Raw genomic sequence first — 25,511 nt, 5'->3', positions numbered from 1 at the left:
CCTGGAACCCTGAGCCTGGGGCGGCGTCGGACACCAACTCCCAGTTCCTCTCCCTACACGGCCACATCCTCGCCCAGCCCCGCCTCCATTTAGCTCCCCCGTCGCGGCTCCGCCCCGCGGTAACCACGCCCATACGACCGTATCCCCGCCCACGGCTGGCTTCGCCTTGGCCCCGCCCACAACCCTCCTTCCAAGCGGCGGCGGCGGCGGCGGCGGCGGCGGCGGCGGCGGCGGCGGCGGCGGCGTCGGCAGCAGCGGTGGCGGGGGCGGGGCTGGCCTCACCCGGAATGAAAACAAACGGCGGCCGCCGCCGCATCCGGGCACTCGGTTGGTCGCAGCGGGCGTGGCGTGGCGCAGGTGAGGACCCGGCGGCCGAGTGTCCCCGACCCCAGCCTCAGCAGCGCTGCTCGGCGCCCCGGTTCCCGGTCCGACTGGGCACCTCTCTTGGCGAGGGTGGAGCGGCCGCGGGGCTGGGGTGAGCGGCCATGCGTGAAGCTGGGCCGGGCCAGGAGCGGCGGGTCGGGCTTCGGGACGCGCTGGCCCTTCGGGGCCCTTTGATTTGCGCTGAGTTAGGCACAGGTGTGGGGTATTTAAAAGAAAATGTTGAGTGTATTGATTTGGGGAGAGAAAGGAATAAATATATCTATAAAAAATTAGCCAAATGCTATACTTGAATCATAACACTTACTCCGAGTATACCATTTGGGATTTATTTGCAATCAAAGCCAGATTTTCTTTGCTATTTAATGACGAGACACTTGATTTTCTCGAACCTTGACGACCTGATTCTATTACTCTCACCTCCTTCTCTTTTATTTGTAATCAAGAATCTTTCATTTTCCTACATATTTTCCTAAGAAAAAATGAATGTGCCTTGATTAGATATAGTTGTGTTTCAACTGTATATAATGTCTAGTTGAAAAACTGTGGCTAAAGGTAGCATTGATTGATTCATTACAAAAGTGAAAGTGAAATTTTTAAAGGATCGTTATAACGTTTCACTTTCTGTTTGGAGCAGGGAGTGATTTTAATGAGTTTCGTCTTTTAGTTACAATGTGAAACATTGTATGGCATGCGTGAAACTTTTTCAGTTCTCATTTCCGTTAAAATTAAAAGCTGACTTATTAAACTTAAAATATGTCACCACTTACTCTGTTGTCTATAACTGAAGTTTCCTAAGTTTCAAGACAGTGGTTTAATTTTTTTTTAACATGAAATCCTATTAGGTGTAGACCCTGGAGCTGTTGTTTGCTCCCTGGAGTGTCTGACACTCACTAGGTTTGTAATACTCCTTTGTCCTTCTGTCAAGTGGTGGCTTGGATGGCATCTTTTTAAAAATTTTTGTTTGTTTATTTTTTTAGTAGGGACGGGGTTTCACCATGTTGACCAGGCTGGTCTTGAACTCCTGACCTCAGGTGATCCGCTGGTCTCGGCCTCCCAAGTGGGATTACAGGCGTGAGCCACTGCACCCGGCCGTGGATGGCATCTTTGAGTACCGCATCAGCCTTTCAAATTGCTTGGCTCCAGTAACCAACCTGTGAAATTACTGTCCCCCAGTGGGGAAACAGTAGGGTTGCTGTGATATTTTATTCAGAATTTCTGAAGATTCATGAGTAGTATGTAAAGTAGTCTTTTAAGTTATTGGTGTTTGAAAAGCTAAGGCTTTAAGTACTAATATGCTTTGCTGTGATAAGCCGTTTGTCAGTGCTTGAAAATGGAGGATTCTCCCATGGGCCACCCAGGTTGCACACATCAACCTCCTTGTCTGTGTTATTCCTTCTTCTCTTTTCTCCTCCCTGTCCTGATTAACGTAATTCTTGTCCCCGCACTGACATCAAATACAGTTGAACTTTATTTATTTATTTATTTATTTTTGAGACGGAATCTCGCTCTGTCTCCCGGGCTGGAGTGCAGTGGCCGGATCTCAGCTCACTGCAAGCTCCGCCTCCCGGGTTTACGCCATTCTCCTGCCTCAGCCTCCGGAGTAGCTGGGACTACAGGCGCCCGCCACCTTGCCCGGCTAGTTTTTTGTATTTTTTAGTAGAGACGGGGTTTCACCGTGTTAGCCAGGATGGTCTCGATCTCCTGACCTCGTGATCCGCCCGTCTCGGCCTCCCAAAGTGCTGGGATTACAGGCTTGAGCCACCGCGCCCTGCCGAACTTTCTTTAAAAATATATTTGTTTATGAAATACACAAGCTACCAAACTTGATTTCAAAGTTGCGTGAATTGGGTCTGGGGGGATGTGGAATACTGGACCTCAATAGAAAAAAGAAATTTATCTCGGTAATATTAACTCATATTTTTTCCACTTTCTAGAACTTGTCTTCATCATTCAGGGACTAATAACATTTTTCTTTACTTATTGCTTGTCTGATTTGGTAAACCTTAAAGCGCTGTGCTACACCTGCCAGCTGCCTCACATCTCAGCTGCCTCACACGCATCTTTGAATTGCTGTGCTAGTGTGGGATGAGTAGGCAGCTCCATCCTGGCACATACTTCTCTGGGAGAGAAAAGTTACATACCTGGAACAGGCAAGCAGCAAGGGACTCCACGACAGAAGTTCAGAGTCCAGTATTGTGGGTGGAAGTTACGCTCATTATGATGCTGCCTAATTTTGTGTCTTTGCCTGAGTCATGGTACAAACTCAGGGCCCTGGTTTTCTCAGCTGTAAAATGATCCAATCAGTGTTAGATTTGAATAGTAGATCTGCTGTTAGGCTGTTAATCAGAAAATATGCAACATTTTTCTAGTATTGTAATCTTTTTAATTTAAAAAATTCTGACATAGAAAATATTTATATATTTATTATTATTTTGAGACGGAGTCTCACTCTGTTGCCCAGGCTGGAGTGCAGTGGTGCCATCTCGGCTCACTACAACCTCTGCCTCCTGGATTCAAGCGATTCTCCTGCCTCAGCCTCCTGAGTAGCTGGGTTTACAGGTACCTGCCACCGCGCCTGGCTAATTGTTCATTTTTTGTTTGTTTGTTTGTTTGTTTTAGTAGAGATGGGATTTCACCATATTGGCCAGGCTGATCTCGAACTCCTGATCTCAGCTCCTGAACTCAGCCTCCCAAAGTGCTGGGATTACAGGCCTGAGCTACCATGCCCACCCAAAAATATTTATTATTGATAGTTTACAGTTCAAGCAAGCTTTTCTTTATATTTAACTACCAGGATGGTTGGCCTTTTGTTTTATGTTAAACTAGCCCAAGTATGAGAGAATTAACAAGCTCACACCTGTAATCCCAGCATTTTGAGAGACCAAGGTGGGTGGATCACTTGAGGTCAGGAATTCGAGACCAGCCTGGCCAACATGGCGAAACCCCATCTCTACTAAAAAGATGAAAATTAGCTGGGTGGGCGTGGTAGTGCACACCTGTAATCCCAGTGACTAGGGAGGCTGATGCAGGAGAGTGGCTCGAACCCAGGGGGCAGAGGTTGCAGTGAGCCGACATCACCCCACTGCACTCGAGTCTGGGCAACAGAGCGAGACTCTGTCTCAAAAAAAAAAGAAAAAAGTTCACTACTCGAGGGATTTCTCTTTCTCGTATTTTCTCTTTTCTCTTAGATAAGAGAATAGCAGATTAAGAAATAGCAAGTGTGTAATAATCCTTGCTACATATTGGCAACTTTGAAATACATGTTTTATATATGTAATATATATAATTGAACATATGTTTCCATGTATACTTTTAGAGAAGTCTGGAGCTTGTTTAAACCATAGTAATTTATATTTAATGAGAAAAGAAGGGAGCTTAACACCTTAACATGTAGGTAAGTTATTAACACTTTAAAATGCAGTGTGGAGTTTTATTATTGTATTGTTTTGCTTTCAGGGATGGCACAAAAGAAATACCTTCAAGCAAAACTGACCCAGTTTTTAAGGGAAGACAGGATTCAGCTTTGGAAACCTCCATATACAGATGAAAATAAAAAAGTTGGTTTGGCATTAAAGGTATTTTTCTTTTAAGACATCAATAATTGGCAGCATTATAAATCTCCTTGGTAAATAAGATTCTGAATTGTCAGGCGTGACCATATAAACTTTTGGCATAACCAGAAGCATTAGTGGTGAGCAGGTACCCACTTTTTACTAGGAATTGACAACCTTATTTTTGTTTACTAATATTTTATTCACATAAGGATGTTATCTAATTTTTCAGGCATATATTTTTCATGCCATCACAGAATTACATAACATTATTATCTGGAACTCATTTTGACCCGTTAGTGCAACAGTATTGGTGCCAGTAAGTTATTGCATTGTGTATTCAGAGTGACAGTGTCTTGGCTCATTCTCAGTGCTCCTTGCTATCATCTGCTATAAAACAATTGCTCCTTTCCACCAGTTTTCTTGATGCTCTCACTATCAGTGTTCATTTTTCCAAAATAGGTTTTTTTCTAACAGTTGTATCTCAGTTTTTCATGGCATCATCAGAAATGGTATTGTATGTAAGTGATGTTTCTAGAAACTGAAGTGTGCTTGTTTTTCTAAGCAGATAAACAGTACTCATTTTTGCCAGAAATTATCATATTGGAATTTCCTAGCATGTACTTCTCTGCTGTCGTTTGGAGTATCCTGAACATGATGTAACATTTATCAGGGACTAAGGACTGTCATCAGGCATTAAATTGCTCTGTGTTGTGACATAGTGGTGTGCTTGGGAGGTGACAAACTGTATTAGGGTCCTAGTTCTTCTGTTTCTGTTCCAGGCAGGCCTCACTTTTTCTTTGCAACCCACCTTCCGACCTTGCTTCTGAATTTACTTGTTACAGTCTCTTGGTTTAGAAACTAGGTGTGGCCACTGGGGCCTATCATGGGGAGGGGGGAGGAGGGAGGGATTGCATTGGGGAGTTATACATGATATAAACGTTATGCACATGTACCCTAGAACTTAAAGTATAATAAAAAATAAAAAATAAAAAAAGAACTAAAAAAAAAAAAAAAAAAAAAGAAACTAGGTGTGGCCTAAAGGAAAGATATTTGTCCCTGGTTCCTGGCAGAGCCAAAACTCTTGGGATTTCCTGAGTGGTAAGCATGATGGGGACAACCTTTGTTCTAATGAGGCTTGGTTTCCCCTAGATAGCTTCAGGATGGGGCTGGTCACCGAAAGTACCAAGCTGTGATTAGATACTTGAAACTTTCCGCCCTCCCCTCCAACCTCTGGGAAGGGGAAATTGAGCTGATGACTAATACTAATGGTCAGTGATTTAATCAGGCCTGCATAATGAAACTTCCATACAAACCCCTAAATGACAGATTTTGGGCAGCTTCCAAATTGGTGAACACATCCACATGTTGGGATGTACACCCCCAACTCCATGGGACAGAGGCTTCTATGCTCAGGACCTTTCCAGATCTTGCTTTAGTAGCTCTTCATATGAATAGTCTTTTGTGTCCTTTGTAATGAACTGTATTTGTAAGTGTACCCTTTTCTGGAGTTCTGTGAGTTGTTCTAGCAAATCATGGAATCTGAAGGGGGGTGCTTGTATGAACCCTCGACTTTGTAGCTAAGTCAGACAAAAGTATGGGTAACCTGGGGACCAGATCCTTGCTAACTGGTATCTGAAGTTAGGGCTTTTTTGTGGAGTGAGCCCTTAAACCTGTGGAGTCTAACACTAACTCTGGGTAGTTAGTGTCAGAATTGAATCGTAGGACTTCCAGTTGGTGTCAGAATTGGCTGGTGACAGGAGAAAGAAAGAAATCCTCACTAGTTAGGCTTTCTAGAAAATTATAGAAAGTTTTTTTTTTTTTTTTTTTTTTTGAGGCGGAGTCTCGCTTTGTTGCCCAGGCTGGAGTGCAGTGGCGCGATCTCGGCTCACTGCAAGCTCCGTCTCCCGGGTTCATGCCATTCTCCTGCCTCAGCCTCCCGAGTAGCTGGGACTACAGGCGCCCGCCACTGCGCCCGGCTAATTTTTTGTATTTTTAGTAGAGACGGGGTTTCACCATGGTCTCGATCTCCTGACCTTGTGATCCGCCCGCCTCGGCCTCCCAAAGCGCTGGGATTACAGGCTTGAGCCACCGCGCCCGGCCGAAAGTTTTTTTTAAAGTACTTATAATATATATCCTAGGTTTTAAAAAGTATATATATAAATACAAATATATAAAGAATGTATTTTTAAAATACATCAAATGTCATTGACATAGGTATATTCTTCCTCTTTTCCTACATAACTGTTAAAAAACAGTATTGCTGGACCCAGTGGCACATGCCTGTAGTCCCAGCTACTCAGGAGGCTAAGGCAGGAGGATCACTTGAACCCAGGAGTTGTAGACTGTAGTATGCTGCGGTCCCACCTGTGAATAGCCACTGCACTCCAGCCTGGGCAACATAGTGAGACCCCATCTCTAAAAGAAAAAAAAGTATATAGAGGTTTATGTTATTTAAAACATTTTTTTTCTTTTTTTTTTTTCAAGACAACGTCTTTGTCTGTTGCCCAGGCTGGAGTGCAGTGGCATGGGCATAGTTTACTGCAGCCTCGAACTCCTGGGCTCAAGCGATTCTGCTCCCCCAGGCTTGGGAGTAGCTGGGACTACAGGTGCATGCCACCACGGCTGGCTAATATATTTTTATTTTTTGTAGAGACGGGGTCTCACTTTGTTGCCCAGGATGGTCCTGAACTCCTGGGCTTGATCAATCCTCTTGCCTTGCCTTCCAAAGTGCTGGGATGACAGGCATGAGCCACCACACCCAACCTATACTCCTATCTATAAAGTTTTCCAACTTCACATATATCGTGAACATCTCTTCTGCCATAAATTTATGCTTACACCATAATTTTTATGTACTGTATGGTACTACATTATGAATTTAATGAAACCTTGACCTTTGGGGTTTTTTGAAGTGTTTACTGTTTTATGAGATGTTTAATGAAACATTGAACCTCAAATGCAAATACCGATTGAGAGGAATATCCCGTATCTGAATTATTTGGGACTGGAAGTGTTTTGGATTTTGGAATGTTTGCTTTATACCTACTAGTCAGGCATCCTAATCTGAAAATTCAAAATTCAAAATACTTCCATGTGCATTTCCTTTTAGCATCTCCAGATGTTGAATTTTGGCGATTTCAGATTTTTGGATTAGAGATATTCATCTGGATTCTTTTGGGGAGGAACCATAATGACTTTGTTCTCAGTAGTAACTGGTTCTCATCGTTTCCTGAGCTCTTTCAATCTTCTTTTTTTCTCAATTCTAAAGCTCTCCCTGACAAGTAATTTTACAGCTAGTGCCCATGATTCACAGTTTTTCATTAAGAAAATTGTTTAAGTCCAACTTGGTTTGTTCTCACAAGTTTGAAAAATTGGAATATTTTCTGTTTTTTTTTTTTTCGTTTTCCCCTCTAGTGGAGTTGAACAGTTCACTATACTTTTTAAATAGATTGCAGTCACGTAAGTCATAGCCAACCCTTTTCTTCCCCTTAGAAGATTCTCAATTATTTTTACTTTTTCTGTTGAGCCTTTTTTTTTCTTTTTTTTTTTTTTACTATTTGTGGGTAGAAAACATTTATCAAAGAAATTTTTTTTTTTTTTTTTTTTTTTGAGACGGAGTCTTGCTCTGTCGCCCAGGCTGGAGTGTAGTGGCGCAATCTTGGCTCACTGCAGCCTCTGGCTCCTGGGTCAAGTGATTCTCCTGCCTCAGCCTCCCGAGTAGCTGGGTCTACAGGCACATGCCACCATGCCCAGCTAATTTTTGTATTTTAGTAGTTATGAGGTTTCACCATGTTGGCCAGGCTGGTCCCAAACTCATGACCTCAAGTGATCCACCTGCCTTGGCCTCCCAAAGTGCTGGGATTACAGGCACGAGCCACCACGCCCAGTCTCAAATAAATGTTTTCACTTTTTCCTGGACTCTCTAAACTCCACATCTCTCAAGATGTTAAGCCACAGCGTGGACTGCAGTGTAACGGGGTGACCTCCGCTCATCAGAGTTGATGGCCTTAGAGTCTTTCATGCCCTTTTCTATATTTTGCCTTTTTGTTTTTTAAGTCAGTATTGCATTTTCTGATTTTTCTTGATAGGACCTTGCTAAGAAGTACTCTGACAAACTAGAATGCTGTGAAAATGAAGTAGAAAAGATGATAGAAGAAATACGTTGCAAGGCAATTGAGCGTGGAACAGGAAATGAAAATTATAGAACAACGGGAATTGCTACAATCGAGGTGTTTTTACCACCAAGACTAAAAAAAGTGAGTAATTTCCCTAAATTTGAGTAGGCACTAATGTCTGGTTAGTGATGTGATCAAATAAATTGTTGTTTTTTGGAAGGTTACAATCCAAAGTTAGAATTCTTTTAAGTGACTTTACATATTGAACAATTTATCAACTTAAAAGTTAATGTTACAGATTCTTAAACTGGAACATTCCCAAGGTAGGGACCCGCTTGGGCCTCTCAAACGCCACAGAGCTGTATGTCACATTCTGATCCTTTCTAGAGTGCGAATGTTGAGAAGTAACGGGGAATAAAGGACTCCCAAGTTTCCTAGATGCCTGTGCAGGAGGACACAGCACAGAAGGCTTCATCCTTTTCCTGTTCCAGTAGAGGTCAGAGGGCAGTCCGCCGAGTGCTCAAGCAGGGCCGAGGAGATCTGGGTGGGGTCACCTCCTCTCATTGCCATGGCCAGGTAGTTTGCATCTACAAATGTCACTGTGGCAAGGCACCCAGAGTCTCTTGGGACTGATCAGTGCCAGCACTCTCAGAAGAAATAAGAGTATAGGGTCCAGCCCTACTGGGTCTGTGGGTTTTTCTCCTCGTGTGTGGAGACAACAGATGGTAGAAATAAAGACCCAAGACAAAGAGATAGAAGAAAAGAGCTGGGCCCAGGGGACCACTACCACCTAGACGCGGAGACCGGTAGTGGCCCCAAATGCCTGGCTGTGCTGTTACTTACTGGATACAAGGCAAAAGGGGCAGGGTAAGCACTGTGAGTCATCTCCAGTGATTGATAAGGTCACAGGAGTCACGTGTCCACCGGACAGGGGCCCTTTCCCTTTTAGGTAGCGGAGGCGGAGAGAGAGAGACAGCTTACGTCATTATTTCTTCTATACTTTTCTCAGAAAGATCAAAGATGTTAATACTTTCACTAATTCTGCTACTGCTATCTGAAGGCAGAGCCAGATGTACAGAGCAGAACATGAAAGTGAAACAGGAGTGTGACCACTGAAGCACAGCATCACAGGATGGCTGTGGGCGGGCCTGACTGATGTCAGGCCTTCCACAGGAGGTGGTGGAGCTGAGTCTTCTCTGACTCCCCCAGGGAAAGGCTCCCTTTCCCGATCTGCTAAGTCACGGTTGCCTTCCCAGGCACTGGCGCTACTGCTAGACCAAGGTCTGCTGAGTAACAGGGGCCTGCCCAGGCACTGGAGTTACCGCTAGACCAGGGAGCCCTCTAGTGGCCCTGTCCAGGCATAACAGAAGGCTCACACACTTGTCTTCTGGTCACTTCTCACTGTGTCCCTTCAGCTCCTGTCTCTGTATGGCCTGGTTTTTCCTAGGTTATAATTGTAGAGCAAAGATTATTATAATATTGAAATAAAGAGTAATACCACAAACTAATAATTAATGATATATATAATCATATCTATAATCTATTTCTAGTATAACTATTCTTATTCTACATATTTTCTTTATTATACTGGAACAGCTTGTGCCCTCGGTCTCTTGCCTGGGCACCTGGGTGGCTTGCCGCCCACATATATATTAATATGTAAAACCTCATACATGAATGGTCATAGCAACACTATTCAGTAGCTGAGAGATGGAAATAGTCCAAATGTCCATCAACAGATGAAGGGATAGATAAATGTGGTCTATTCATACGACGGAAAACTATTCACAATGCGAAGGAATTAAGTGCTGATGCGTCCATAGCGTGGGTGCACCTGAAAACATGATAGTTAGGGAAGAAGCCAGACACAAAAGACCATGTACTGCGTGATCCCATTTATAGGAAATGTCCAGAACAGGCAAATCTGTAGCAGCAGAAAATAGATTAGTGGTTGCTAGGGGCTGGGGGGCAAAGGGGAGTGAATGGGGTACAGGCCATGGTGTTTCTTTGAGGGATGGTGGAAATGTTCTGAAATGGTAAAGACGTCCAGCCTTGTGAGAGAGGCCCCTCTGAGTAGCCCTGCCTGGTGGTGCCACGCTGCCGCCCCCTTGAGGATGTGCAGGTCACAGGGTCAGCCTGTGCTGGGTTATGTTCAGTAGACTTCTAGGCAGGCAGCGTTTTAGTTCTTAACGGTGAGCTAAGTTTATATCCTCTGCCGTCAGCTTTTCTGATTTCACAGGGTAATCTCTCCAAAGTGTGTTAAATTCAAGTACACTTTACTTTGTCTTATTTTTAACAGGATAGGAAAAACTTTTTGGAGACCCGATTGCTCATCACTGGGAGAGAACTGAGGTCCAAGTGAGTATCTGTGTGCTCTGTGTCCTAGGTGCTCTGGGCCTTTTTGTATTGGCTCATTTGATCCTCTGTGAGCGTCCTCTTAAGATAGGTAGGGCAGGCATTATCCTCATTTTATAGAAGAGGAAATTGAGGCTTTGAGGTTGAAGGACTTATTAGAGCCGATACTGGTAGGTAAGTGGCAAAGTGAGGGCTCAAGACTTGCAAACACTATTTCCTGGTGTAATTTCCGAGCAGGTGGGAGCCCATCACGTGGTAGGCACTGGGTGCATGTTTGAATGAGTGAGTGAGTGAGTGATATAAACAGGAGACACCTGGTACTCACTAGCTCATCAGTTTTGAATTATTATTTTTTTCCCTAATGCACCAGTAGCTTGCTATGACCTTCAGCATGGTGTTTTATCTGATTTCAGGCTGTTGGCCCATCTGTAAAACACACAGACATACACACACACACACACACTTGTCTGCCACATACTAGTGAAATCCTAACTTTGAGATCTAGTGGGTTATTTCATCTCCTTATATGTTTTAAAATGGTGTTGGGAGCACCTCCAGGGTTAGCTAGCGGGTGTATTTCTTCAGCTGATTTTTCTCATTTCCTTCTTTGGTCTACATCAGGACTGTTAGGGGTGGATTCAGGAAATGGCATTCAACACACATGCGTAGAAGATCCTATGGATCAGCCCCCGTTATGGGCTCCTCCAAGGAGACCACAGAAGGTATAGGGGGTGGATTTTCTCTGGATGTGCAACTAGGGCTTCCTGTTCACATGGATCTACGGCATTGTGGTCTCCACCGCCTAAGGAAACAAGTAGTAAAACAGAGTTTAAAAAGGACCTTGTCTCCTACAGTTTCAAATAGCCATCTAGTAAGATGGCTTTGTTGTGATGTTTGTGAGTCAGTCAGTTGAAATCCTGGGTGTTTCTGATAAAATGTATAAAATAGCTATCATGATTAAAGCCTTCTTTTTTTTTTTTTTTTTTTTGAGACGGAGTCTCGCTCCGTCGCCCGGGCTGGAGTGCAGTGGCCGGATGTCAGCTCACTGCAAGCTCCACCTCCCGGGTTTACGCCATTCTCCTGCCTCAGCCTCCCGAGTAGCTGGGACTACAGGCGCCCACCACCTCGCCCGGCTAGTTTTTTGTGTTTTTTTAGTAGAGATGGGGTTTCACCATGTTAGCCAGGATGGTCTCGATCTCCTGACCTCGTGATCCGCCCGTCTCGGCCTCCCAAAGTGCTGGGATTACAGGCTTGAGCCACCACGCCCGGCCTTAAAGCCTTCTTTTAAAAAATACTTATTTAGTTTTTAGAGATGGTATCTTGCTCTGTCACCCAAGCTGAAGCACAGTGGCATGAATATAGCTCACTGCAACCTCAAACTCGGGTTCAAGCAATCCTCCTACCCAAGCCTCTCAAGCAGCTAGGGCCACAGGCACAGGCTACCAGGCCTGGCTAATTTAAAAAAAATTTTTGTAGAGATAGGATCTCTCTGTTGCCCAAGCTGGTCTTGAATTCCTTCCTGGGCTCAAGCCATCCTCCCACCTTGGCCTCCCAGGGTGTTGGGATTACAGGTGTGAGCCACTGGGCCTGGCTAAAGTCTTTTTAATGGATAATAAATAACAATTTTGTTTTCCTACAGTTTTCACTGGTTTTATTTTACAGAATAGCTGAAACCTTTGGATTTCAAGAAAATTATATCAAAATTGTCATAAATAAGAAGCAACTACAGCTAGGTATGTATGGCAAAGTATGCATAATTTTTCAGTGAACCAAATATAGAAATAATAACTTCCCTTTTTTCCTCACTGGCTTTTCAAAAATTTGTAGCTTTATTCCAATTATAATCCAAAACTGATTTAGAAGTTTACTAAAATAAAAATGTAAAGCAGAAAATAGCTTTTCCAATAGATATTTATTGTCTGCTCTATGATAGTGGGAAGAAAGCCACTCATTACAGCTTAGATAAAATGTTACAGAATGGAACATGAGGTGTGCTGAGTGTAAGATGCCGGTTCCAGCAAATCCTTCTTGAGCGAGAAGAGCGAAGGCTCTGTGGGACAGTGGGGAGATCATGGCGGCGTGCATTCCAGACGGAAAGCCTTATGTCAGAGCACTATGGTGTGAATTTGAGGAACTGAGGAAGGTCCAGCGTGGCTGTGTGTGGAGAGTGAGGGGAGGGGAGTGCTTTTTAAGGATGGGGAGGGGCAGGCAGAGGCCACACTGAATACCCAGGAGACATTTGGCATTGTCTGGAGACATTTTTGGTGGTTATAACTTGGTGACGGGGGAGGTTGTGCTGCTGTCATTTAGTGGGTGGAGGCTAGGGATGCTGCTGAACGTGCAATGCCCAGAACAGGCCCCACAACACAGACTTGACCAGCCCAAGATGTCAGTAGCACAGCTGTTGGGAAACGAGAAACTAGATGACCTTACTCAGTGTTAGTACATTTCTCCTAAGAGAAATGGAAAGACATGTATGCTGCGGAGTGATACACAATTCTGTTTGTGTTTTAGAAAGGTCATGGGGCCGGGCACGGTGGCTCAAGCCTGTAATCCCAGCACATTAGGAGGCCGAGACGGGTGGATCACAAGGTCAGGAGATCGAGACTATCCTGGCTAACACGGTGAAACCCCGTCTCTACTAAAAAAAGTACAAAAAAAAAAAACCGGGCAAGGTGGCGGGCGCCTGTAGTCCCAGCTACTCGGGAGGCTGAGGCAGGAGAATGGCGTGAACCCGGGAGGCGGAGCTTGCAGTGAGCTGAGATCCCGCCACTACACTCCAGCTTGGGTGACAGAGCGAGACTCCTTCTCAAAAAAAAAGAAAGGTCACGGGGCCGGGTGCGGTGGCTCAAGCCTGTAATCCCAGCACTTTGGGAGGCCGAGACAGGTGGATCACGAGGTCAGGAGATCGAGACTATCCTGACTAACACGGTGAAACCCCGTCTCTACTAAAAAATACAAAAAACTAGCCGGGCGAGGTGGCGGACGCCTGTAGTCCCAGCTCCTCGGGAGGCTGAGGCAGGAGAATGGCGTGAACCCGGGAGGCGGAGCTTGCAGTGAGCTGAGATCCGGCCACTGCACTCCAGCCCGGGCGGCAGAGCGAGACTCTATCTCAAAAAAAAAAAAAAAAAAAAAAAAAGTCACGTAGTAGAGGAATGTATTTGAAGGTGGCATGAGTTGACTTGAGGAGACCAGTTAGCTATTGCAGCAATCCATACAAGCCCTGTAGCCCACTGGTTTTCAGTGCGTTCCTGTGGCCTCGAGAATGAAGTTCACATTTCTTAGCTTGATCTAAGATAGCCCTTCACAGCTTACCCAGCCTTCCTTTCCAGTGTCGTCTCTAGCAATTTCCCATTGTCTATTTTAGATGTCATGGATATCTTTTCACTGTTGCCTCATCCCTCTGTTAATTCTGTTTGTGGCATCCTTCATTGGACAGAAATCCTTGATTTTGGTGTCATCAAATCCATTGCCTATGATTTGTGTTTTGTTGAAGTCCTTTCCCTAACCCCAGGGCCACAAGGATAGTCTACATTTTCTTGAATATTAGCTTAATCTATAAGAGGTCCTCAGTCTGTCCAGAGTCCCCCTTTCTATATACAGTCTAAGGGTTCCTTTATTTTTCTTCCTATATAATTCATTACATAGTCTATCTTTTCCCCAATGATTGGTGGTGACCCTTTTTGGGGGGCCCTGTTTCTAGACTTTCTGTTCTTCCTAGTCACCTGTGGGGTTTTTTTTTTTATTACTGTGGCTTTGTTGTAGTCTTAAAATCTGGTGACCTCCCCCAACCCTTGCCTTTTTTTTTTTTTTAAATCAAGATGGCTTAACCACTGATGGACCTTTATTTTATGTATTAATGTTAGAAAGGTTGTCATATTTCTCAAAAGAAAATCCAGCTACAGTTTTCCAGAAATGTATTTACATTTGTGTTTTTAGTTCACAATATTGTTTTGTTATTTTAAAATCTGTTTGCATCTATGTTTACCCTTTTTTATTTTGTTTATTTGCATCTTTGACATAATTTTTGTTAGATTTGTGTATTTGGCTAATTTATTCATGGAGCCAGCTTTTGATTTTGTTACTATTTTCTTTCATTCTGTTTCATTGATTTCTGCCCTTTATTTCCAATTTATGTATGAGGAAACTGAGGCCTAGAAGACAGGTAGTTTATTCAGGGCCACAGAGTTAAAACGGTAGATGGAGCCCATAGTCTTTGCTTTTATTTATTTATTTAGAGATAGGGTCTCTATCTGTCACCCAGGCTGGAGTGTGGTGGTGCGATTGCAGCTCACTGGAGCCTCCACCTCCCAGGTGCAAGCAATCCTCCCACCTCAGCTTCCCACTGAGTAGCTAGGACCACAGGTGCGCACCACCATGCCAGGCTAATGTTTTATTTTCTGTGGAGACGGGGTCCACGTGTTGCCCAGGCTGGTCTTGAACTCCTGGGCTCAAGCGATCTACCTGCCTCAGCCTGCCAAAGTACTGAGGTTACAGGTGTGAACCACCACGCCCTGCTGGTCTTTGCTTTTAACCATGACAGCAGGCTGCAGTACAGCTTCCTGTTTGTAGCTGTGAATTGCTTTGTTATTTTTCCAGCTAGAGGGTAGGAGAGGTGTGTTATACTTTCTCATTTTCCATTGATGTTGTCTAGCACAGTGTTCTCCCTGTAGTAGATTATCAAATATTTGTTGCTTTGATCTGGTCTTAGGCTGAGAATAAAGAAGATTAGAAATGATGAATTTAGTTGATTCTGTTGTCGCTAGCTGATTTTAACCACTGCTTAACAGTGACATACTTACAAGCAAAGGTAGGCATATTTTTACCAATTATGTGGTGTGACGGTATGCAGGATTAAGAATTCCGTTTTGTCCAGGAGCGAGGGCTGATGTCTGTAACCCAGCACTTTGTGAGGCTGAGGTGGGAGGATCACTTGAGCCCAGGAGTCCAAGACAAGCCTGGGCAACATAGTGAGACCTCATCACTGTGAAAAATACAAAAATTAGCTGGATATGGCCGAGTGCGGTGGCTCATGCCTGTAATCCCAGCACTTTGGGAGGCCGAGGCGGGCGGATCACAAGGTCAGGAGATCAAGACCATGGTGAAACCCCATCTCTACTAACAATACAAAAAATTAGCCGGGCACGGTGGCGGGCACCTGTAGTCCCAGCTACTCGGGAGGCTGAGGCAGGAGAATGGCGTGAACCCGGGAGGTGGAGCTTGCAGTGAGCCGAGATCGCGCCACTGCACTCCAGCCTGGGGAACAGAGAGAGACTCAGTCTCAAAAAAAAAAAAAAAAAAAAAATTAGCTGGATGTGGTGGCATGGGCCTGTAGTCCCAGCTCCTCGGGAGGCTGAGGTGGGAGACTTGCTTGAGCCCAGGAGATGAAGGCTGCGGGGAGCCATGATCGTGTCACTGCACTCCAGCCTAGGTGACAGAGTGAGACCTTGTCTCAAAAATAAAAACAATTCCATTTAACATAGAAAATGGACTGTTACCTGGTAAGCTTAATGGCTTTTTAAAGTAATAGGCGATTCTGATTTTTATAGGGAAAACCCTTGAAGAACAAGGCGTGGCTCACAATGTGAAAGCGATGGTGCTTGAACTAAAACAGTCTGAAGAGGATGTGAGGAAAAACTTCCAGTTAGAGGAAGAGGAACAAAACGAGGCTGAACTCAAAGAGAAACAAATTCAGAGGACCAAGAGAGGACTAGAAATACTGGCACAGAGAGGTACCCAGAGCCCTGGGCTTGTCACCCTCTCAGACGCTTAGGGGCAGCACTGATCACACACCTGGGGGATCACGGCTCTCACTGAGTTTCACCTCAACAGCCTAACATTTTTAAGGTCGTTATCATCACAGCTGTTTAACACTGAGTTAATGGAGGTCCTTTTGGTTTTGTTACAGCAGCTGAGACAGTGGTGGATCCAGAAATGACACCGTACTTAGACATAGCTAACCAGACAGGCAGATCAATCAGAATTCCCGCATCAGAAAGAAAAGTAAGTACTCTGAGAACGTGTGGCCTGTCCGTAGATTTGTTGTCAGGGCAGGGGTGGTTTTTGAGTTCCTTTATGTTGGAAGTGTTGTAAAGGGTTGGAAACAGTGCTCCATCTCCAGCCTTGTAAACAGAAAATGTCACCATGTGGTGAGCACTGGCACCCAGTGGGCCTCACCCTGTGCTTTTCAGTGCATTAGTACAAAATGTCATACCTCACCATCCTGGAGCAGTGACTTTCAACATACCTGAGGACACGACCCACTGCCTTCCGTGCACACGGCTTCCTGTGGCAGTGCTTTTCGTCTAGTTTATTTTACTAGAGGACCATGTCCCCTAAGGGATGGATCAGAATAAGGGCAAGGAAACTGTGTCGTTTGGGAAAAGTCCACAGGTGATTCTGACATCTCTCCCCTGTTTCCTCATACCCTTTCCCTGTTCTATAATTTGGAATAGGTAAGCAGAGGTTTAATCTTAAACATATCTGTGGGGTTTTCGTTTACTTTATTTGGTTTTTGAAAAGTAATATGCTTTTAATATAATTTTTTACATTATATTTTAAAGTGATGTTTTTTAAATTCATATTTTTTCCTAGGCCCTTATGTTAGCTATGGGATATCATGAGAAAGGCAGAGCTTTCCTGAAGAGAAAAGAATATGGAATAGCCTTGCCATGTCTGTTGGACGCTGACAAATATTTCTGGTAGGCGCTTTTGTACTTGGTGAATACCAGCTTTAAGGAAGATGGCCCAGACTATACAGAGCACCCTGCCATGCCCTTGAGACTGCAGACTTTCATCTACGACAGTGGTTAATGTAAAAGAGTAGTTATGGTGTAGACTGGTGAATTTCTTTTTCCCTTTGTATTTCTAATGGACTTTTCCTCCCTGTAAAGAAAAGAATTTTCAAGCAGGTAGGATATCCTCTCTTCTTTTGTACATGTGCTATGTTGCTAGTTGGAACTTTCCATTATAAAGTTTCCTGTCAGCTTGTCACCTAATGGTTTTTGGGTACCATGGATGATGATTCCTCAAATCCATTGTTTAAGAGCTGTATGATGGTGATATTATTCCTTCCGCACTTATTATTATTTTTTTTGAGATACAGTCTCTCTGTCACCCAGGCTGGAGTGCAGTGGCACCATCTCAGCTCACTGCAACCTCCATCTCCTGGGCTGGAGTGATCCTCCCACCTCAGCCTCCCAAGTAGCTGGGATCACAGGTGCACATCACCATGCCCGGATAATTTTTTTGTATTTGTTGTAGAGATGAGGTTTCACTATGTTGCCCAGGTTAGTCGCAAACTCCTGGGCTCAAGTGATCCACCCACCACAGCCTCTCAAAGTGCTGGTATTAGACAGATGTGAGCCACTGTGTCTGCCTTTTTATTATTATTATTATTATTATAGAGATGGGGTCTCCCTGTGTTGCTCAGGCTGGTCTTGGACTCCTGGACTCATGTGATCCTCCCACCTTGGTCTCCCAAAATGCTAGGATTACAGGTGTGAGTCACCACACCCGGCCTCCCTTCTGCATTTATTGTTGGAATTCTGAAAAAAATTTTTTTTGCTCATCAGTTATTTTATATGTGGAGGTACAATTTGTATAGGAAAGATAGAATAAAATATTTTGTTCCTTTCTCCTTATTTTCTTGTTTTCAAAATAAATGAGTTCCTTCACTGTCACCCTCCAAAGGTGACCGAAGAGGTTTCTTTTTCTTTTCATTTTCTTAAGTATCATTATTAACTCATGGATTTAAAACATTTGATGTGTTTCAAACTTCCGTGCTTAAATTGGTCATCGCTGGCTGGCAGGCAGCCCCTGTGTTTTTTTGACTCAACCCTGCTAGTCTTTGCAGTCTCTGATTTCTGGAATCCAAAGATACTCCAGGCTCATCTTGGGCATTTAACGCCCCAGACCAGGAAGCAGCAATTTCCCAAGGAGTCCTGGTTCCTCTTCATGGGAAATGGTACTAAGAGACTGTGACGCAGACATATTCAACATTTGAAAAGTAGACTTGATTTTTTGAAAATGGTCAAAAGTTAACAAATTTAGTGTTAACTTCTTTTCTGTTTTGGTGCCTTCCCAAGATAATACTGTATACTCCCAGAAGATGAATGCAAATATTTATAGTTTTCCATTGGTCAGTGCCTTTGGGTTCTAAGTGAACAAGTCCCAACTTTAACGTACACAAAGAAGGGACTGGGAGGGGAGGGGCCGGGCTGGGAATAGTGAGAATGAGGGCTGCTGGGTGCCTCTGGGGTCTCTGTTTCTGCCTGTTTCTGAAAGGATGTTAGTTTCGTTCTCTTCTGCAAACAGTGCAGAGTAAACAGGCTGTAAATTAGGTTCTAAAAATTTAAGTAAATTTTTCATTCCCTTCCATAGTTGTTTCTCATTTTTTATTATGGAAAATTTCAAATAGACATAAAAGTAAAAATTAGTATAATGAGCTTCCATATACACTCATAATCGAGCTTCAGCAGTTATAAAGACATGGTTGATCTTCATACATCTGTGTGAGCCTCTCTCAATCTTTTTACCCTGGACAAATCCTTGAAATAATTTTTAGGTCTCAGGGAACCACTGAATAAAAATTTTGCTACATCTTCAGTTCATGGTACATTCACATGTTCGGTAAGTAGTAGATATAATAATGAAATAATAATTGTCAATGTCTTTCTAAGTAGAGAAAGTTATTTGTTTTCTGGGCATCTGTTTATCCTGGCCAACTTGTTAGCATATTTTTTGTGTGTGTGATTTCTCCCTTTTCATAAACGAAATCAGCAGTAATGCAAGCTGATTGAATGCCAAATAGAATGCAGATGGAGGAAACTTCAGTTTTTCCATTTCCTTTTCCATTTGATTTTTTCCTCCTAACTTCTCCAAGTAATCTAGAAGTTCTGTCACAACTTCCTACTATAGGTCTTGGAGTATGGTATGTAGTATGATCAAGAACAGTTTCTTTCCCCAAATAGTATGAGACAGTGACCTCCTGGCAGTGCAGAACGGTGACCCCGGGGTGGGGAAACATGAGGGGAGCTCAGTGCCTGGAGAAGGTTCAGGCTACGGGGCAGGGAGGGCGGCAAACCCAGGCAGAGCCTTGTGCTCCCTGGAGTTAAGGACATGGAGCTGCGCGTGCAGGAGGCCAAGGAGGTGAGAGGAGCGAGCTGCCGGAGAGAGGGTGTCCGCTTCAGAGGAGCCTTTGAGTCTTCTGCTCAGCGATGATCAGCACATGTGTGTGAGGAAACCACCCAGGGCTGGGCAAGGTACCACATGAAAGAAGCAGGGAATAGTCCCCAGAGTTCCTAGAAGGCCAGGAATAGTTCATATTCCCACCAGCCAGAGTGGAGAATTTGGTAGTCACAGGGCATCACATGGAATCTTCAGAAGGGTGTTGCCTCAGTACTCGGGCATAATTTGGCCCCACTGAACAAAGCTTAAAAGCTAGTTCTCAGCAGTACCCTTAACTTACTGTTTTGAAATAAGTGCATCCCTAACAAACCGCAATAATTTAGCAACTCAAAAATAGCAAGCATCCACTGAAAAATGAGTAGGTATGCAAAGAAACAAGCAAATGCAAGCTATAACAAGCAGAAAAATCAGTCCGTAGCAACCGATCCAGAAGTGACACCGAAGATAGAATTAGTAGACAAGGACATTAAAACAGTGACTGTAATCCATATGCTCGAGAAGGCAGAGGAACAATTGAACATGTCGGATAAAGACATGGGAGACACTCAGAAGACCCAAACCAGAATGTAAGAGAGAACAAGTACAACATGTAAGATGAGAAGTGCATTAGGTGGGATGAACTGCAACATAGCCGCTACAGAAGAGAAGGCTAGTAAATGTTAACTAAGGCAATAGAAACTATCTGAGAAAACAGAAAAGACTGAAAAGAAGAAAAAGTGAACAGAGCATCTGCAAGCTGTGGAAAAATTTCAGGCAGCCTAAAATGCATGTAATTGGAGTCCCTGGAAAGAGACGCATGTGGGACAGAAAAAATACTTGAAGAAAAAAATGGCCACAATTTTTCCCAGTTTGATGAAAACTATAAACCCCCAGATGCAATCACTTTAATGAACCCCAAGTACAAGAAATATCAGAAAAAAAAAACTATAGCACACTATAATCCAATTCCTTAAAACCAGTAATAAAATTGAAAATGACTTTTTAGCCAACCTTTCTTGAAAAAAGTTAGGTAAGTTTGGCTTTTGGTTTTTTTTTTTCAGACGGAGTCTCACTCTGTCGCCCAGGCTGGAGGGCAGTGGCACAATCTTGGCTTACTGCAATCTCTGCCCACTGCAACCTCTGCCTCCTGGGTTCAAGCGATTCTCTTGCCTCAGCCTCTCAGATAGCTGGGATTACCGGCGCCCACCACCACTGCCGGCTAATTTTTGTATTTTTAGTAGAGACGGGGTTTCACTATGTTGGCCAGGCTGGTCTTGAACTTCCGACGTCAGGTGATCCGCCCGCCTTTGCCTTCCAAAGTGTTAGGATTACAGGTGTGAGCCACTGCGCCCGGCCAGGCTTACCTTTCTTGAAATTAGTATCTTTCTTTAACATAAAAATTTTAGGCTGGGCACGGTGGCTCACGCCAGTAATCCCAGCACTTTGGGAGGCTGAGACAGGCAGATCACAAGGTCAGGAGATCAGACCTTTTCGGCTAACGCAGTGAAACCCCGACTCTACTAAAAATACAAAAAATTAGCCGGGCATGGAGGCGGGCGCCTGTAGTCCCAGCTACACGGGAGGCTGAGGCTGGAGAATGGCGTGAACCCGGGAGGCGGAGCTTGCAGTGAGCCGAGATTGCGCCACTGCACTCCAGCCTGGGCGACAGAGCGAGACTCTGTCTCAAAAAAAAAAAAAATTAACCTGTAAGACAAACATAATAAATTTCTGTTAAATAACTGACTTAAGCTCAAATGGGATTTAATTTTTGTTGTTGTTTTTGAGACGGAGTCTTGCACTGTCGCCCAGGCTGGAGTGCAATGGCGCGATCTCGGCTCACTGCAACCTCGGCCTCTTGGGTTCAAGCAATTCTCCCACCTCAGCCTCCCAAGTAGCTGGGATTACAGGCGTCCGCCATCATGCCCAGCTAATTTTTGTAGAGATGGGGTTTCACCATGTTGGCCAGGCTGGCCTTGAATTCCTGACCTCAGGTGATCCGCCCGCCTTGGACTCCTAAAGTCCTGGGATTACAGGCATGAGCCACTGTGCCTGGCCAGGATTTTATTTTTTGAAAGCTAGGCTCAGTAGATTTTATTTAAATAAATGTTGTACGTTTATTTTAATATTGTCAGCATGAAAATGTATCAACAGTGCTGAATATTAATGCTACTAAAATTGTAAACCAAAGTAGCATTAAAAGTATAAAATACTTTTATAAAAGTATTTTTTAAAAATATTATTTTTTTATTTATTTTATTTATTTTAGCTTATTTTATTTATTTTATTTATTTATTTTAGCTTATTTATTCAACCAGTAGCCCTAGCTGTACGCCTAACCGCTAACATTACAGCAGGGCATCTACTTATACATCTAATTGGAAATACCACTAACATTATTAATTAGTAACTCCCTTGCAACTCCCCTAGCTCTAGTACTCCTAATATCACTAACAATTCTAGAAATTGCAGTTGCCCTAATTCAGGCCTATGTTTTCACGCTCTTGGTAAGCCTTTATTTACATGATAACACTTAATGATTCACCAAACTCATCCCTACCATATAGTCAAACCTAGCGCATGACCACTAACAGGAGCCCTCTCAGCCCTCCTAATAACATCAGGCTTAATTATATGATTCCACTTTTACTCCACAACCCTGCTAATAATAGGGTTATTGACTAATATATAAAAAATATTATTATAAAAAAAGTAAAAGTATACTCTAAATTTTTTATTTTTATAGTTTTTTTTTTTTTTTTTTTTTTTTTTTTAGAGACAGTCTCTATGTTGCTCAGGCTGGTCTCAAACTCCTGGGTTCAAGTGATTTTTCTACCTCAGCCTCCCAAAGTGCTGGGATTACAGGTGTGAGCCACCACGCCTGGCCTTCTAAATTCCATTTATACCAGGCTTTAAGAAACCACTTTTCCGGCCGGGCGCGGTGGCTCAAGCCTGTAATCCCAGCACTTTGGGAGGCCGAGACGGGCGGATCACGAGGTCAGGAGATCGAGACCATCCTGGCGAACACAGTGAAACCCCGTCTCTACTAAAAATACAAAAAACTAGCCGGGCGAGGTGGCGGGCGCCTGTAGTCCCAGCTTCTCGGGAGGCTGAGGCAGGAGAATGGCGTAAACCCGGGAGGCGGAGCTTGCAGTGAGCTGAGATCCGGCCACTGCACTCCAGCCTGGGCGACAGAGCGAGACTCCGTCTCAACAAAAAAAAAAAAAAGAAACCACTTTTCCCCAAGCAAATGATCAGGTTTAAATATAGTTTTATATATAATAATGTGTTGATTTCTCAAAACTGAAAGGATGACATGTACCCCTCTGAGACCTCTGCTTTGGTTTTTTTGTGTGTGTGTTCATTTTGTTGTTTTTCTCTCTCTCTTTTTTTTTTTTTTGGCTGCACAAATAAATACTCGATCCTGGGTCCAACTTGAGATAAGTGCATATTGATTTTATTTTTAACTGACATGAGGCCATTTCTGTCCACGCTCCTGATGCTTAGTAAAACATGAATGAGCCTGTTAAAGCAACATGCAGGAGATGGAGAAGTTCGGCCACGTGCCCATTGCTTTCCTGTGAGTGGCAGGAGACTCTTCTGTCACAGGAACCAGAATGTGTCCAGAGCCAGGAAATCTCACCGTGCCTGTGAGATCAGACCACAATCCACAAGTGCTGCTTTTTCTAAGTCAAGTTCTCAGGCTGAGCAGTAAATTTGGAGAAAGTACCCCTCACCCAGCTCCACATCTGTGTGTCTACGTGCACATATGTGTGTAAAATGTGGTGTATATGTTCTCAAACATTCACGAAATTCGAAATGTTGAGACTCGAGATGAAAATAAGTGTAAAAATACTGCCGTGATACATTTTTCTTGCCGCACCCCCAAATGGACTGTCTACACGGGCCCTCTTTAGGAGACTGCTGTTTTAAAGGGCAAATGACAAAATAAAAGTCCTTTTGGTTTTTTTATTATTATTATTCCACGCATATTTTGATAGGCAGGACAGGAAGCTTGAGGCCATGTGGATTGTGTAGTTTTATACAAGAGCAGTCTTATTTTTAGTAGAACACCAATGAACACAAAGATATAAAACCTTGTTCATGTACAATGTGTGGTTCCAAATATTCTTATTGAAGACTTGAGACCTAGATTGGCATTAGGAATTTTTAAGGTAATCATAACTTAAAATCAGTCACTTTGATGGCTGCCTTTGCCAGCACTTCTCTTGGAGCACGCTGACTTCTGTTGCTGTCCTTCTTCCGTTCTCTGCGCCTGGGTTCAGCCTGCTGCCACCGATAGAGTCTCGTTTTGCCTGCACACAGGCCCTCAGAAATCAGCTGGGCCCTTAGAGCCTGGCGCTTTCTGGATTGATTTTCCCTCAGCTTGAATGTGGTTGAACATGAATGTCTTGTCCGAGCCTTCATCAGCCGAGGCATTCATAATACGTAGGGATTTTTTTGGCGTCTTTAAAGAAGCGGTGTTCAGCCCTGGCTGTACGTTAGACTCACCGGGGGAGACTCTGGCAATATAACAACCAGGCCCAACCCCCAGAGATTTCTATTATGTTTGGTCTAGGTGGGATCAATGATTCTTAAAGAAAGAAAGAAAGGAGGCCGGGCGCGGTGGCTCAAGCCTGTAATCCCAGCACTTTGGGAGGCCGAGACGGGCGCATCACGAGGTCAGGAGATCGAGACCATCCTGGCTAACACCGTGAAACCCCGTCTCTACTAACAATACAAAAAACTAGCCGGGCGAGGTGGCGGGAGCCTGTAGTCCCAGCTACTTGGGAGGCTGAGGCAGGAGAATGGCGGGAACCCAGGAGGCGGAGCTTGCAGTGAGCTGAGATCCGGCCACTGCACTCCAGCCTGGGCGACAGAGCGAGACTCCGTCTCAAAAAAAAAAAAAAAAGAAAGAAAGAAAGAACGAATGTTGCTCTGGTCCAGGTGATGCTAATTTGCAGTCAGGATTGGAAGTCACAGTTTTAAAGCATGGTCTTCCCAGTATTTGCTGAGGGCCTCTAAAACAGTGGCCTTGGGTTCTCCTTCCTGTCAAGGGACTGCATGTGTGTCCTGGGGCAAGTGGTGGTCAGCTTTGATTCCTAAGCCCTGATTTCTCTTTTTTTCCCCCATTAGAAGGATGAGATTATAAATACAGCTCCCTTCCTAAACATTAGGATCTCTCTTTTAGAGCAGTCAGCCTTTGAACATATACCAAGAACTGGGAAAGAATTCCAGTAATTTACAAAAAGGTTTCAGATGCTGAACATGTTTCCAATGCTGCTTGGCAATGATGTCATTTTCCTTCTCTTCCCAGCGAGTGCTGCAGGGAGCTGCTGGACACAGTGGATAACTACGCCGTCCTCCAGCTGGATATAGTGTGGTGCTACTTCCGCCTGGAACAACTGGAATGCCTTGATGATGCAGAAAAAAAATTAAACTTGGCCCAGAAATGCTTTAAAAATTGTTATGGAGAAAATCATCAGAGACTGGTCCACATAAAAGTATGTTCCTGGAATTCATTTTATGTCTTGTTGAGTCCATTTCTAGCATTTGTGTTTATTCCTGTTAAAGTATTTGAACTACTGCCACAAGGTGATTTCATTTTGATAGTAGTATATGCAGTATACTCTTCTTTTTTTTTTTTTTGAGACGGAGTCTTGCTCTGTCACCCAAACTGGAGTGCAGTGGCCGGATCTCAGCTCACTGCAAGCTCCGCCTTTCAGGTTCACACCATTCTCCTGCCTCAGCCTCCCGAGTAGCTGGGACTACAGGCGCCCACCACCTCGCCCGGCTAGTTTTTTGTATTTTTTAGTAGAGATGGGGTTTCACCATGTTAGCCAGGATGGTCTCGATCTCCTGACCTTGTGATCCGCCCGTCTCGGCCTCCCAAAGTGCTGGGATTACAGGCTTGAGCCACCGCGCCCAGCCAGTATAC

General features: G+C 44.0%; 1 protein-coding gene across 4 annotated transcripts in view; it reads left to right on the top strand.

Moving 5' to 3' along the window:
- Window positions 1-201: 201 nt before the first annotated feature.
- The window catches only part of NUB1 (negative regulator of ubiquitin like proteins 1), a 36,427-nt gene continuing 11,117 nt past the window's right edge, over window positions 202-25,511 (top strand). For 2 of the 4 annotated variants that reach the window (XM_033194727.1, XM_033194725.1), the window contains exons 1-9: window positions 202-357; window positions 3,841-3,959; window positions 8,027-8,194; window positions 10,353-10,411; window positions 12,071-12,141; window positions 15,958-16,140; window positions 16,317-16,411; window positions 17,003-17,109; window positions 24,891-25,077. In XM_033194727.1, coding sequence (XP_033050618.1) covers window positions 288-357; window positions 3,841-3,959; window positions 8,027-8,194; window positions 10,353-10,411; window positions 12,071-12,141; window positions 15,958-16,140; window positions 16,317-16,411; window positions 17,003-17,109; window positions 24,891-25,077 — 1,059 coding nt within the window. In that variant the 5' untranslated portion in view covers window positions 202-287. Of the gene's footprint in view, window positions 476-3,840; window positions 3,960-8,026; window positions 8,195-10,352; window positions 10,412-12,070; window positions 12,142-15,957; window positions 16,141-16,316; window positions 16,412-17,002; window positions 17,110-24,890; window positions 25,078-25,511 lie in introns of all 4 variants that reach the window. The other 2 variants (XM_033194726.1, XM_033194728.1) reach the window with 2 other exon arrangements.

Source organism: Trachypithecus francoisi, unplaced genomic scaffold, assembly GCF_009764315.1.
Source record: "Trachypithecus francoisi isolate TF-2019V2 unplaced genomic scaffold, Tfra_2.0 Lachesis_group4, whole genome shotgun sequence".
Classification (NCBI taxonomy): Eukaryota; Metazoa; Chordata; class Mammalia; order Primates; family Cercopithecidae; genus Trachypithecus; species Trachypithecus francoisi.
The sequence above is the reverse complement of the archived record's forward strand: the minus strand, read 5'-3'. Positions and strand labels throughout refer to the sequence as shown.